This window comes from Barbatula barbatula (genome assembly GCF_947034865.1).
Source record: "Barbatula barbatula genome assembly, chromosome: 5".
Lineage (NCBI taxonomy): Eukaryota > Metazoa > Chordata > Actinopteri > Cypriniformes > Nemacheilidae > Barbatula > Barbatula barbatula.
The window spans coordinates 14,594,881-14,608,467 of NC_136769.1; the positions used below are offsets into that span (position 1 = coordinate 14,594,881).

Here is a 13,587-nt window from a genome sequence, read left to right on the forward strand (position 1 = left end):
GTACAAGAGAGAGCAAGAAAGTGTCATGTAGTTTGTTTATTGCACATTTAAATTATTGAGCAAGAAATAAACCATAACAATGGCTTTAAGTTTTGCTTAACCAAATATTGAAATTACACAAGTGAAATCATTAAGGACACAAATTAAGTACATTTAACATGAAATAAATAAACACCAATAAATAAAGAATTTGGTAAAGCAAATAACGTATCATCACTGAGAAAGCAGACTGACTTTAGCTTGAACTCAAAACATTAGAAGCATAGAAAACCATTAAATTCATTTTCAGTATGGAATGATTGTTAATAGAAATGCCACACTTTGCTCCATAATCACATCATGAGGAATGAGGGAAAGTGTTGGAATAAGAATGCACAGATATAATGTTTTAGTGATCTGTCATGTAATGTTAATCTAACTGTTCTAATCCTACTACAGTTGAGATACAGTCAAATACACTGTTGGACATGTATGCACATATCTAAGCCTGTGAGGTTAATGATAATGCTCTTAATACATTTAGTTTGTTGCACTGATAATGGTCCATGACACAACAAAAATATCCCATATATGCATATTATTTATATTAGTGTTCGGATCTTGGAAGCATTAAGACTAAACGCATAAACACAGATAAAGAACGTAGACAAAAATAGAACATTTCACATTTGTTCTGATTATTTACTAGCATTTCTTACTAAACCCTAAGCTTATGATAACTGAGGTTAAATATAATATAGGCAAGATTACTGACAAATCAACACTGACATTAACAACAAATACTGCATGAACACAAAGTAACAAATGTCTTTGAATGTTTTCATCTGAAAAGCTTGTTTCAAATGAAAGGATTCAGCCCATGTTCTACATGCACAACACTCTACCCTGGTTACAGTACACGTACAGTAAGCCTTCACACAAATAAACGGAATACATAGTCATAAAGCTTAGGTCACAGGAAATCACTTCATGGAATTTGTTCCCGGAATATTTTGTTCCTGATGTATCCTAGTTACATATATATTTTTATAACATTCACTGTAACAATTTTGGTCGGACATATAGCTTAAAATGGTCTGTAATTCCAGAAACTAGAGAACACAGAAATCTGTAAAGAAAAGAAATTAATTATAAGATTCATATTCTGTATAAACAGCAGTTTAGTTTGGTTCCTTTGGAGCTATTAACTCACGAAATATATGCGTGACAGTGACTATGCAGGTGACAACAGGCCACACCCACCTTATCTTTGAGCTGCTGACAGAGCTGCAGTGAAATGGTGAAAAACACCAAGGTGTCATTGAGCCACGGCACCACACACTCCACCTTATGCACGTGACTGACCTCAAACTTAGTGTTGTTGTATTCACTGGAGAGAGAAACCAATGTAGACATAAACACTTTATCAAAGAGGCTGTTTAAAAGCAAAATGCACATTACATATTATGAAACTGGCTGCTGGTAATGCAACATGTAAGAGGAAATGTGAGCACTTACAACATCGCTCCTGGATTATGCAGCACTGAACTTCCGCCTGGTTTAAAGTTCTAACACAAAACAAAATGATTTAGCTTCTTTTGCGAACTCGCGGTAACTAAGCTTCACTGTCAAAGCCATGCAAACAAGGTTGAATTTATTTTGATTAAATTTGGCTGACTTTAACGTGGGCGATACCTTAGTAGTGTTAGGCTGAAGTACATGAAGCTGGTACACGGTCAGACACAGTTTGCTGAGATTAATATAGAAATTGACCATAACGTCTCCAGGCATTGGAGGTGTGAACATTTTCTAGAAAGAACAGGAGAAATATTGACAGAACCATTCAGCACGTGGACTATTATTGTAGATGCAAGCTTGAATTGTAAATCCTACATACTAACCATTAAGCCACTGGAGGCCAGTTCAGGAAGAGTCATGCTGGCTGGGGTAGTGAGTCTGTTACGGGCTCGGGTCAGTTGTAGCATGACCGCATCCATAAGCTGAAATACAGAAAGAAAGATATGCCACTGTTACCTTGCTTTAACACATCTGTTAGTGGTAAATGTAAGATTATTCATGGTGATCTTTCAAATTAAAATGTATACACTTTACAGGACAATGGGATTTCTTAGGAGTTTTCCTTGCGAATTTGAAACAAACTACCTTTAGACTGGTAAAACTATACACAATGTATAGGACTTAAAATGGCAGAAAATTTCTGGAATTGTATACATGAAGAAACGGACATATAGCTCAGCTAATATGCTTAAGCTTAAAACAACAACTAGAGCTTTTTTGAGCACCTTATTAACTTCAGCTCCAGTTTTGAAGAAATAACTCTCGTCACGACTGCTTAGTAACTGTAGAGCCTGGTTCACATGGTTCCGAGCATCCTGAATCTGAAATCGGGCAGGATGATTTTAACATCTTTATTTGTATGAGAATAAAAACAAACCACTGCAAACTCATCTTGTTTTCATTATATATAGTTAGAAATGTATGAAAACAAAGACAAAATACCTGCTGCAATTTCCACTGTTTGTCATCTCGGAATGCAAAGTGCATGACTTGACTGCTTTTTGCAACTTTGATATTAATATCCTGCGAAGTAAAAATATTCTTTGTTTATTACATGCCATTAAATCCAAACAGAGATCATAAACCTGCATTCCAGCTATGCTGGTTGAGATTATATATATACATATTAAAACTTCACTTAAAGCAACAAAAGCTGAAAACTATCTACATCTTCATAATGTTGCGAAACATACAGCCTGAGTCAGAGCTTCTCCTTGTAGTGTCAAGACTCCTTTAACTTGGTCCATCCTAAAACAAAATGTAAATGGTATTTATATCAAATAAAAGGCCTTTCTATCGAGCGTTGTACACATTTTCATTAAACAGTAATAAGTGATATTACTTTTTTTCTAACTGGCTATATTCTGCATAGTATAACTATACGATCAATCTTATTGATTTCCTTGTTCTTACGTGGAACTGCCCAAAATGAAGTTTTCCGGTTTCAGTTGTCCTTCCAGACTTGGCGATGGCATTGAAAAACGCCTTGATGCCTCCTTTGATGAAACACACACTCTCTATTAGTCATGCACTTGCACGCTATGGTCTTCACCTATTTAAATGTGTGACACCTAAACAATACCTTCAAAATATCCTGCAGCTGTTTCAGCACTGCATGCACCTCTTCTTTAAGCAGCCAATTAAATTCTTCCTCCTACAAAGCACAACAACCTAATGCATGATTTGCCATTGATGTTCATGTGCATGAAAAACACTGGAGCCTGAACATTCTTCAAAATTGGTGCTTTTGCGCAACAGAGGTTGGCAAAGATTAGGCAACAACAGACCAGTTGCATTTTTGACATGATAAAGAAACAAAATACTACATTTTAATTTATTTTTACAGGCCAAGCAAATAGCATATCTAAAGAGAGCGTTGATAATGCGCAACAAATCACTGTTTGGTATAAATTGTAAACCATTTGCTGTGAGCACTGATGAATGTGGACTTTGCCCCACCAACTCGTCTGCAAAATTGCACGGACAAGCATTAAGCCCATCAAAGCAAAACGGCATATGAACGATTATACCTGCAAAGTCGTTTGAAGCCTTACTGGCAATGACCTCGCGTTTGTTTGTCTGACATTCTGGTTCATGTAATACAAATAAATCTCTTACCAACACGGTTCTCTCTGCTTGACTGGCGGCGGTCATCTTCACTAGTGCAGATAGAGTAACGTTAGATCCGCTTGAAAGAGCTTCAAACAAACCCGTTTCAAGTCCGTTATTTAGTATTACTAGTGAGATGATCGCTCATAAACAATCATCACTGTCACCGCCTCCATGTTCCTAACTTCCGGTTGGTGTAACAGAGAAATATTCCGGGTCAGACGTTTACATTTCTCGATCGTGGAGACGAGTCATTACTACTAGGCAATCACTTCGAAACCTCGCGATTGAACATTGAATTCCCAAAAATATACATGATATATACGTGATAAAGTATACATTTAAATTAAATAAATGTTTTATATGCAGTGTTTGAATTCCTACGTCGAACTTTAAAGCGCAAGCTAAAATAAAATACCAAGCACAAGGAGTTGGACATTCGGATTGTTTATTTAGAGGGTTCAGCTGACCGCACAAACAAAAGAAAAATAAATTTCACATTTACATTAAATTATAAATAACTCCAATTATAACACCAATAGCCTCCTTGCACAACTAGAATCAAGTTGTCAATATGTCATTACCAACTGTTTAAGCCACAAAATCAATAAACCATTTACGGTAAATAAACCCATTAGCTAAGACAACAGAACATCCTACAATATTAAGATACCAGATGATTAATAAATTCAGTGGAGTCAAACTGAAAGCATGTATTCAAATAACCCAACCCTTCAATGGGATATATACAATGGTTATTAAGGACTCTGTAAGATTAAAACAATCTTTTTTCTACCCACCATCAAGCACTTAATTTTTTTTGGCAGAACAAGAGTTTGTAGAAATCACCCTGTATTTTGTCCAAATTATATGCCACTGAATAGATGATATGACGCTGAACATTAAAATAAATGCATGAATCCATTATAATTTAGGGGTAAAATGTTGCATTTTTAATGTTAATTTAACTTCAAACTTTGTTTTTCTTCAAGTCATAAGGGTAGTTAAAATAAAATCTCTGAAAGAGTAATTGACTGTTCCAAACTAATCGGACAAAAGAAAATCTAATTAAGGCAACAGATCATCCTGCCAGCTGTGCAAAGAACACATTTTCACTTATAAGGGCCAATTTAATGTTTTTAAAAGTTTCAAATAAAAAACAAAAAAGATTCCAAATGCTTCTTTTTCCACATCCAGGTTGAGCGATCTTTTCAGCATGGATACTTCATTCTGCATTATATATCGTTTCAGGATCTTCTGTGGGAATTTAACACGGCCAACTTAAAATAAAATACTGCACTTACATAGGGGGCTAAAAAAACTAGGGACTTTCAAAAATGAGAGCAAACAAGAGAATACAACGTACGGCCGAAATGCGCCTGAAAGGATGGCAATAAAATAAATAAATACATCTCTCATATATGGGTATTAAGGCAATGCAGTGGCTTTTTTTTTCTTCGTGCTCTACAAGCTTCTTTGCAGATTTCTAAACATGGGGAAACTACACTGAGGGAAATTAAGATATGAACGATAAATAAAACCCTAGCCTTTTCAAACAAGACTGCATTGTAAGCAGTAGCCTCAGTCAGATTAAACTGCACGTTCTGTAATAAAATAATCAATGCGTGGAGAGGAATCGCCTCCCTTTAGGCATACGTGCAGAGATATAATAGTCAGTGCAATGCTCAGATTAGGCTGCTAAAGAGATCCCATTACACATGGGAAAACATCACTGGTGCCCAACAAAATTCATCAGCAAGAGAGGAAAGAGAGGGGGAGAGAAACAAAGAGAGAGGAGAGGTTTATGGTCCAGGACGTAGAGCACATCTATTAGTGAATGTAAGCTCTGTAGACTGCAGACATGTCATTGTCTGATTGGTCCAATGCTTTTGCCCTCTTGTATACCTGTAGAATTACACAGTGTGCCATTACTTAAATGTAGGCAAGTGACATGAAGTGTATAAACAGAGCACATCCAATTAGACTCCTATAAGAATGCATTAAAGAATCTCTTTAAAGATACATTTACCTAAATAAAAGCATTATCCTTGTCTCACCTCATTTGCAGCTGCTGCCATTGGTGTTGGGTGATTAACCGAATCTCCCATTGAAATGGCTAATCTCAAATCTTTCTGAATATGTTTCAGGTAGTAATCAGGTTTGAAGTTGCCCTGCAAGATATCTGAAGAAACAAAGCAAATATCACCCACAAAAAGCAAAGATACTACCATTATTAAAAAAATACAAGCACGCCGTTTAAAAACAGACTTCATGTATATACAGGGATGCACAAAAGCAAACGGTTTACCTAAGCAGTTAAAAGTAAACATTGAAGAAAACCTACTCTGGCATTTCTGGTCCACAAAAGTGCTTGCCATTTGTCCTTGGCAAAGAATATCCAAAAAAGTCTGCTGTGACTGTCCTGTGGCCTGCGCCAAGGTCAGTCCCTCTGCGATGGTTGCCATGAAACTACCTTGAACCATGTTAAGGATCAGCATCATTCTTGCGGCATTTCCTGCTTCCCCTGCTTCACATAAAGAATGAAGTTAACACCATGTCACATCAACCTTCAACACACATCTACAGGTGCATCTCAATTTAGTAGAACATTGTGAAAAATGTCAATATTTGTGTCACTCATTTCAGAAAGTAAAACCAATATATTATATAGATTCATTTCACAGAGCTAAAGATTTCAAGCCTTTAGTTCTTGAAATTTTGATTATGGCTCAGAAAATTCGAATATTACAAAAGATCAATTGAAAAAGAATATTTTAAACAGAAATGTCAGGCTTCTGAAAAAGTATGTTCATCTCTATGCACTCAATACTCAAGCACAGTAACACCATGGCCACTGAACCAGCTTTTGGAACCTTTGGCCCTGTGGGCAGATGCTAAGTTGTGCACATTGTGAAAAGCGCTATATAAATAAAATTGAATTGAATATTGAGTGCATAGAAATGAACATACTTTTCAGAAACCTGACATTTGTGTTTAAAATAACCTTTTTTATAGATTTTATTGATTTTTCACTATGTGTAATGAATCTAAATAATATATTGGTTTTACTTTCTGAAAAGTTGACCTTTTTTACGATATTCTAATTAATTGAGATGCACCCGTACATGCTGTACACGTGACTGAGAGGTGCCGGTACCTATAAAGAAAGATGTCTTCCCCATTGCTTGGAAGCAGCTGCTACAGTCTTCATATACACTGCGGTCTCCTGCAGCCACAATGACCAGCATTCCGTCATTGGAAAGCTGCTGGCTGCCTGAAACTGGAGCTTCCAGGAATCTGCCACCTCTGGATGTGATGACCTACAGATTCAAATGAACCTTAGTTATAGGCTTCCTCTGTCCCTTTCAAAGATCGGACTGGGCGAAGATTTAAGTAAAACGGACAGGTTACCTGTGCGAGCTCGGTGATGGTTTCTGGATCAACGGTGGACATCTCCACGTAACATTTGCCTGGTCTGATTCCCTGTAGCACTCCACTAGGACCTAAAACCAGCTGAATAAAAATCACATTTGTGAATGCATTAAACAAAAGCAAAAACTTCATTACAGACATGAACAAAACATCGACCTACATCTCTTGCAGCTTTTGGGTCTGATACACAGGAAAATGTAATATCACACATGGACACAACCTCAGCAGCTGTTCGTCCTAACCTGGCACCCTCTTGGATGAACAAATCACACTGCAGGATAAAAAAAAAACAGAGAGCTATATAGTTATCTGTACAAGCAACCACAACATCCACACATACGGAGTATGACTATATTGAAACGCTTCGGAGCATACTTTTTCTGCTGTGCGATTCCAAACTGTCACAACATGCCCCATCTTCAACAGATTAGAAACCACACCACTTCCCATCAGGCCCAGTCCAAGGAACCCTATCCTATCAAAACAAATACACAACACTGTCAGCATTAAGCTATTGAAAATGAGCAACAAAACAAATATAGAAAGTACAGGGTATACAATGCATATATTCTGCATTTTTCTACTGCAATCTGAACAAAACCTACATCATTATTACTGACTTTGAATTAATTTGAGGTCTCAATGTTGTCAATATGTGGATATTTGAAGCTTGTATCTGATAACTAAGAATATGATTGGTCCCTCATTTTTACCTTTTGTCTGTAGGTGTGATGCTGCCGTTAATGGCTGTGCTGTCTGCTGCCTGAATAGATGTTGATCCTGTGTCCTAGCAGAGAAAAGAGAATCATTACAACCACTAATATGTAATAGCAGCTGGCTTTGTAGTATATAATGAATAAAGCTATGACTTCTCAGGCAGTGCTCACCTCCTCCACGATCTTTAAGCGTTTGGTGATGGGCTCCATTGATGAAGCCGGCTGTAAGGAACGAGATGATTCTTGTCAATTCAATAGAACTATCTTGGAAAATAAAAGCATATAAAGTATTGCACTCAAGGGTGCTAGTTGCATGTTGGGGTAAGAACACCAAGAGCCAGTGGGGAAAACCAGGTGGAAACCTTTTGGCCCGACAGTCCCAAATGATCTTAAATTCATGTTAGTCATTGCTCTGCTGGTTCATAATATCCTCTGCTGTCTGTCAGGTCACAAGACCCAAACTGTCGTATCTGTTACACGAGCACCAGCAGCAAAGCCAGCGTTAGGAACTGACATTAGAGTTTTCATGCTCAACCACACGCTCGGTTTCAGTTGAACTGAAACTTAAACTCTGTGTGACAATGGCTGGCACAGTGTTCGTGAACACTTTTACCTTCTCTTGAGCATCAGGCAGTTTAGATCTTGTAGGCTTCTTTTCTGAGATACAATATTAAGATCAATTTGTTTTGGACTGTGGTGCCTGAAAGCAAAAGGGCAGGAGGAAAAGCAAGAGGGAAGTGTTCCTCTGAGGAGGAAGTGCCAGCAAGAAAGGACAGCTCATACAAACAGTTTGATAGTACTGGCATTTCAGCAAAAGCACAACGGTATCTTGGCCAGCCTTCTCAGTTGGCTGAAAACACATTTTCCGATTCAATTTTTTACCCCCTCAAAACAAATCATTTATTTAGATGTGCTGCCTTGAATCAAATGATGCAACCAACAGGGTCCAAAGTTATCTGGCAAAGTGTGTGATTGCAGAAAACCCACAATCTAAAACTAATTCTGACAGACCATGTATTCGGTATAATTTCATTAAAATAAATTGTCCTGGTATTTCTAGCAAACAGCACACAACATTGTGTTACATGCAACATCCTAAGCATGGCCTTGTGGCCTTGAAGGACAGTCTTGTCACAAAGAACAGAAAACATTCTTCCTAACATTTGTTTTGGTGGTTTAATACAAGCAAAATTCTGCCTGTTGCCATATGAAGCTCTCAAGACAAAAAGATAAGTTAAGATGTAATTAGTAATTCATTTTCTTTGTGTCATGGCACTTAAGCAGCAGTCATATAGTGCTAATTCTGGACCCTGAGTACAAACAAATGCCCTTTAATCTTGACTAAACAAAAACTAAATGTTATACGCGCAGGTGTTCCAAAACGTCACAAACTCAGTTAAAGGGACAGTTTATTCAAAAATATAAATTCTGCCATGAATTACTCACTCTCTAGTTGTTCCAAATCTGTATAAATGTCTTTGTTTTGTTGTAAACAGAGAAGTTGTAACCAAACAGTTCTTGGCCACCTTTGACTAATATATGTGGTCAAATTGCCACAGAACTGTTTGCTGTCCAACATTCTTCAAATATCTTTAGTGTTCAACAGAAAATAAATATCTAAATAATTTTTTTCCCACTATGGGGTCCGAGAAATTTTTGGTTATAAACATTCTTCCAAAGATCTTTCTCTGTGTTCATCAAAACAAAGACATTTATACAGATTTGGAACAATTAGAAGGTGAGTAAATGATGACAGAATTTGTATTTTTGGGTGAACTATCCCTTTAAACGTTCATACTGCAAATCCTGCCGACCAGCATAACCCAAAGCAGTTTGTGAAGGGAGTTTTTCAGAGTTTATTAGAGCAGCAGCCATTGTGTGCAATATGCCAGAGACAGGGGTGCGGTTTTAACTTGTCTAAAATCATTCAGCATCCCAGCAAAATGTTTCCTTACCTTCTCAGACTGGCTGAGCAGAAAGTGATGGAAATGTGGGTCATCCTTTACTGGCTATAATGGGAAGAAAGTTAAATTGGAAGCTATTCTCCAAAGAGATTTGCTGACCTGGTTTTTAACCAGATTCTCTTCAATCTGCCTCTATTTACGGCGAGCTTTTTAGTAATCACTTAAAATTTGACAATGTGATGTTCCAAAAACATGACTGAAAATGACCATATGTTTGTACAAGTGTTATGACAGGAAAACTGTGGATTGCACCCAGGTCTACTTAAAACCAAACTGCTTGTGCCTGGCCATCATTTAGAGCTAAAAAGGCATATTATGTGCAGAACACATAAAAATGCAGGTATGGCAAAAACAAACTGAATGAGACCTACACTGCTCTCCCATTTGAATCCTGATACTGTTCCAGCGACCAGCCGTTGTACAGAGGATGGCTCTGGGTCAGAATCAGTCTGTTCCTTAAGGGAAAGAGAGACACATTCACCAGGTGTACAGAATGTCCTTTTTTTATTCAAAATATAAGCTGCGCTAACTTAGTTGTATCTCCACCCAGTCAAAATACAGCCAGGGACATACACTGCAAAAAAAGACAGTCTCAATGAACAAGTGGGTCTCCGAGACCAAACCATAAAATAGTAACCTGATTCCACAGCAGGTGTGACAGCAAATGGCCTCAACAAAGGACATTGATGAACCTGAGAAAAAAGCTTTACAATTGTGTCGGGTTATGACCTAACCCACTCCCTCAACAGTGCCGTTTAAAGGCAAGACATTTTCTACCAACCTTGTCCGATGAGCCACCCTTGAAGGCATCTTCGTCATCCTCTTCGATAATCTTCATTGGTTTAGCTGTTTTACGCCCTTTCTCAGATTTGCTTTTGTCATCAGAGTGTGTCTGTAAAACAGTGTGAGGTAGGTTTAAAATAACATATAAATGTTGCTTTTATCTATTGCTCGGACCCTGTTTACATCAGTTTCCGGTGTTGCAATTACAAGCGAACAGCACTATTAGGGGTATAAATATACAGTGCATATAAAGACACAATATATGTGATATTAAAACTCATTTTAATGCTTGATGAAAGACAGGGTCTTTAACAACTAAAACAGATGATCAAGAACATGCAGCTCATTCGAAATAATATGTTGACAAACCTGATCTTTCCCCTTGGCTTTCTTCAGGTACTCCTCAACTGCATCGACAGCCTGCTGGAAGCGCTTGCCTTTGTTTATCTTGATCATCTCCTCTTTGTGGGGGTGGTAAGGCTTCAGCTGTTCTACTTTTATCCAGGCACTAAAAGGACAAATCATATCAAAAGTCATGATCTGCTTCATTAAGCCTCGAGTGACTTCAAATGAAAGCCTTCGTCCTTTGTACTCACTGATCTTCAGTTCCAAAAAACTTGACGAAAAAGCATTTTTTTCCTCTTGGCTTTTTCAGGTCCTTCGGTGGACTGACGATCTGACAACACAGGAACGGTTACAGAGTCAACAAATGCTTTGAACGAGCAAGCACAAAAGAACACATTATTAACCACAACAGTTCGATGATGGAAGCGGTGTCTTAAAATCTGGAAAGCCATCTACATAGCCAGCATTTTGTGCGGTCAAAGCTTAACGTTTTTTGTGATTTAAAGCAGTTAGAAAGACTTTTTGAGCAGCTGGGTAGACGTTGAGAAACAACCATTGACCTAGGCCTCTGTGTGCATGAACAGCTACAGAAAACAAACAAGCACAAAGCTGACTTCAGTAAAACAACACATCGACTTGACATGATCACAGCTTACCTTTCCTGGCCAAGGAGGATAGCGTCCAAGCTTGCCCCTGAAATATATTGTAAGAAGGGAAAGTTGTTATAAAACTGTGGCTCAATTGAGGGCTTTAAAGAAGGCTCTGGTGTTTCGTAATAGGCTAGCTAACGTTACTGAACCAGTTCTCACAAAGACCAAACCTCTCCGAAACTCGTATTTAATACAAAAGTCGTAAAATCACACCTCCAAACGTAAGATGAATCCGTCTTCAGGCTTTAACTAAACCAACAGCACATAACTACTCTATCAACATTGAAAGTAACTGCTAAACGTTAGCTCACAGGCTAAGCCCTCTCAAGCCTGCTGCTCAATGTTTGTCGAAACTCAAACTGGGCCGAAAGCTCGGTTTCCTAAACCGATGTTCTACCAGAGCCGCAGCAAAAGGCGATTCGTGCTTTTTTGTATGTACGAACATGTATTTTATTGAGACGTTTAATGAAAATGTGAAAAGTTCAATTCGTTATCTCACCAAACCAAATCCCCGATCCTCAGATGTACGGTCGCCATCTTAAACTGTTAGCGAGGAACGTCGCACTGAATGCAGGGAATGAACCGAACACACCCACACACACCCCCATCTACTACGTGCACCGGTGACGTCACGCGACGCTGAAAAGTACACAATAGCATCCAGCTGCATATGAGGGAATCGGCTTTATTATTGGATGGCATTAGCATTTATGATAAGAAATGCAACAATAAGCATATTCGCCAGGTTCTTCAAAAAAGAGATCTAATTTGCCCTAGAGGCAGATCACATTGGGCTGCCTTTGTGGGCAATATTGAATGGAGAAGAGCGTGGTTATTACCACATAGATATTTTATTCCCAACAAGTCCAAAGAAGTCCACTTTAAAATATTACAAAAGATATATCCTAATAATGCAACGTTGTCCAAATATATTGATATCTCTAGTGCTTGTTCGTTTTGTGGGGACAAAGATGAAACATTAATACATTTGTTTTATTCTTGCAATTTGGTTCAGAGATTTTGGTCTAACGTATTTTCCCATCTGAATAATACCTCTACTCATACACACTCTTTTAACTTGAAAGATATTATTTGTTATTATACTGACTCCCACACATCGAAAGAATACATCTGTAACTTTTTATTTTATTTGGCAAATTTCTCATCCATAAACAAAAATGTATGGGGTCACCCCCTACCTTTTCTCATTTTTTGGTGGAAGTAGACTCACTGCTTAAATCTTTTATCAACAAAAATCAACAAAAAATGTAATAGATTCCTGAAATAATATGAACAATTATTTTGTAATGGTTGTGATACTCAGGATTAACCAGTTGTTAATATAAATTCCTCATGTAAAGGTATAAGGTATTTATTCTGTAATTACCCTGTATCCTTTGTCTTTTATGTTACCCCTTTGATATTCTTCTGAGTGTTCTGTATATTTACATATGTTTCTTCAATAAAAAAATAATAAAAGCATCCAGCTGCATTATTTGTGTAACTTCCTCTCCTCTCCTCTCCTCTCCTCTCCTCTCCTCTCCTCTCCTCTCCTCTCCTCTCCTCTCCTCTCCTCTCCTCTCCTCTCCTCTCCTCTCCTCTCCTCTCCTCTCCTCTCCTCTCCTCTCCTCTCCTCTCCTCTCCTCTCCTCTCCTCTCCTCCTACTATTTTATAACAGCTCTGTGAGGAAACTGGTGGATGAGGGTTATGTTGTTTGATTTGAAAAAATGCTTGGAAAGTCATGGTGGGCCCCTAAGTGTTGAACTTTCATTGTACTTTTTTTATTGTATCATTTTATGTCATTACTGTATATTTGTATATTCCTTTTCTTCACTGTGTATAATCTGTTTACCATGTACATTTTATTTTCCCTGACGAGGTCATTGGAAACAGTGACACACGACGTCTAAAGTGACAAGACTCTGGTGTGCTCTCATTGAACGGAAACGAAGCATCGTTCCAGCTTTGTCATGGTTTGTATTCAACAAATAAAGGAATCTTGTTTGACGTGAAAAAAAGTATCCAGCTGCA

The 13,587-nt window shown here is 37.9% G+C and overlaps 2 protein-coding genes across 11 annotated transcripts; both read right to left on the reverse strand.

Annotated features, from left to right (window-relative positions):
- Positions 1 to 18: 18 nt before the first annotated feature.
- Positions 19 to 4,116, reverse strand: rogdi (rogdi atypical leucine zipper). Of its 2 annotated transcripts, XM_079456848.1 has the most exons (11): positions 3,676 to 4,116; positions 3,140 to 3,211; positions 2,971 to 3,053; positions 2,751 to 2,805; positions 2,500 to 2,580; positions 2,283 to 2,378; positions 1,881 to 1,979; positions 1,675 to 1,788; positions 1,498 to 1,547; positions 1,243 to 1,369; positions 19 to 1,108 (listed from the first exon to the last, which is right to left on the reverse strand). In XM_079456848.1, exons 1-11 carry the CDS (start codon positions 3,709 to 3,711, stop codon positions 1,067 to 1,069), a joined length of 855 nt encoding a protein of 284 aa, XP_079312974.1. In that variant the 5' UTR covers positions 3,712 to 4,116; the 3' UTR covers positions 19 to 1,066. The 2 variants fall into 2 exon arrangements, with proteins under 2 accessions (XP_079312974.1, XP_079312973.1); XM_079456847.1 differs by having other exon boundaries at positions 1,044 to 1,369; positions 3,676 to 3,862.
- Positions 4,097 to 12,202, reverse strand: glyr1 (glyoxylate reductase 1 homolog (Arabidopsis)). 9 transcript variants are annotated; one of them, XM_079456839.1, is made up of 16 exons: positions 12,056 to 12,202; positions 11,563 to 11,599; positions 11,158 to 11,237; positions 10,931 to 11,069; positions 10,560 to 10,670; positions 10,150 to 10,233; positions 9,770 to 9,823; positions 7,986 to 8,036; positions 7,812 to 7,885; positions 7,474 to 7,573; positions 7,259 to 7,369; positions 7,078 to 7,179; positions 6,824 to 6,986; positions 6,011 to 6,193; positions 5,724 to 5,848; positions 4,097 to 5,571 (listed from the first exon to the last, which is right to left on the reverse strand). In XM_079456839.1, the coding sequence occupies exons 1-16, from the start codon at positions 12,091 to 12,093 to the stop codon at positions 5,497 to 5,499; spliced, it is 1,527 nt and encodes a 508-aa protein (XP_079312965.1). In that variant the 5' UTR covers positions 12,094 to 12,202; the 3' UTR covers positions 4,097 to 5,496. The 9 variants fall into 9 exon arrangements, with proteins under 9 accessions (XP_079312965.1, XP_079312971.1, XP_079312967.1 ...); XM_079456845.1 differs by having other exon boundaries at positions 11,770 to 12,069; XM_079456841.1 differs by having other exon boundaries at positions 4,100 to 5,571; positions 6,011 to 6,190; positions 12,056 to 12,181.
- Positions 12,203 to 13,587: the final 1,385 nt, after the last annotated feature.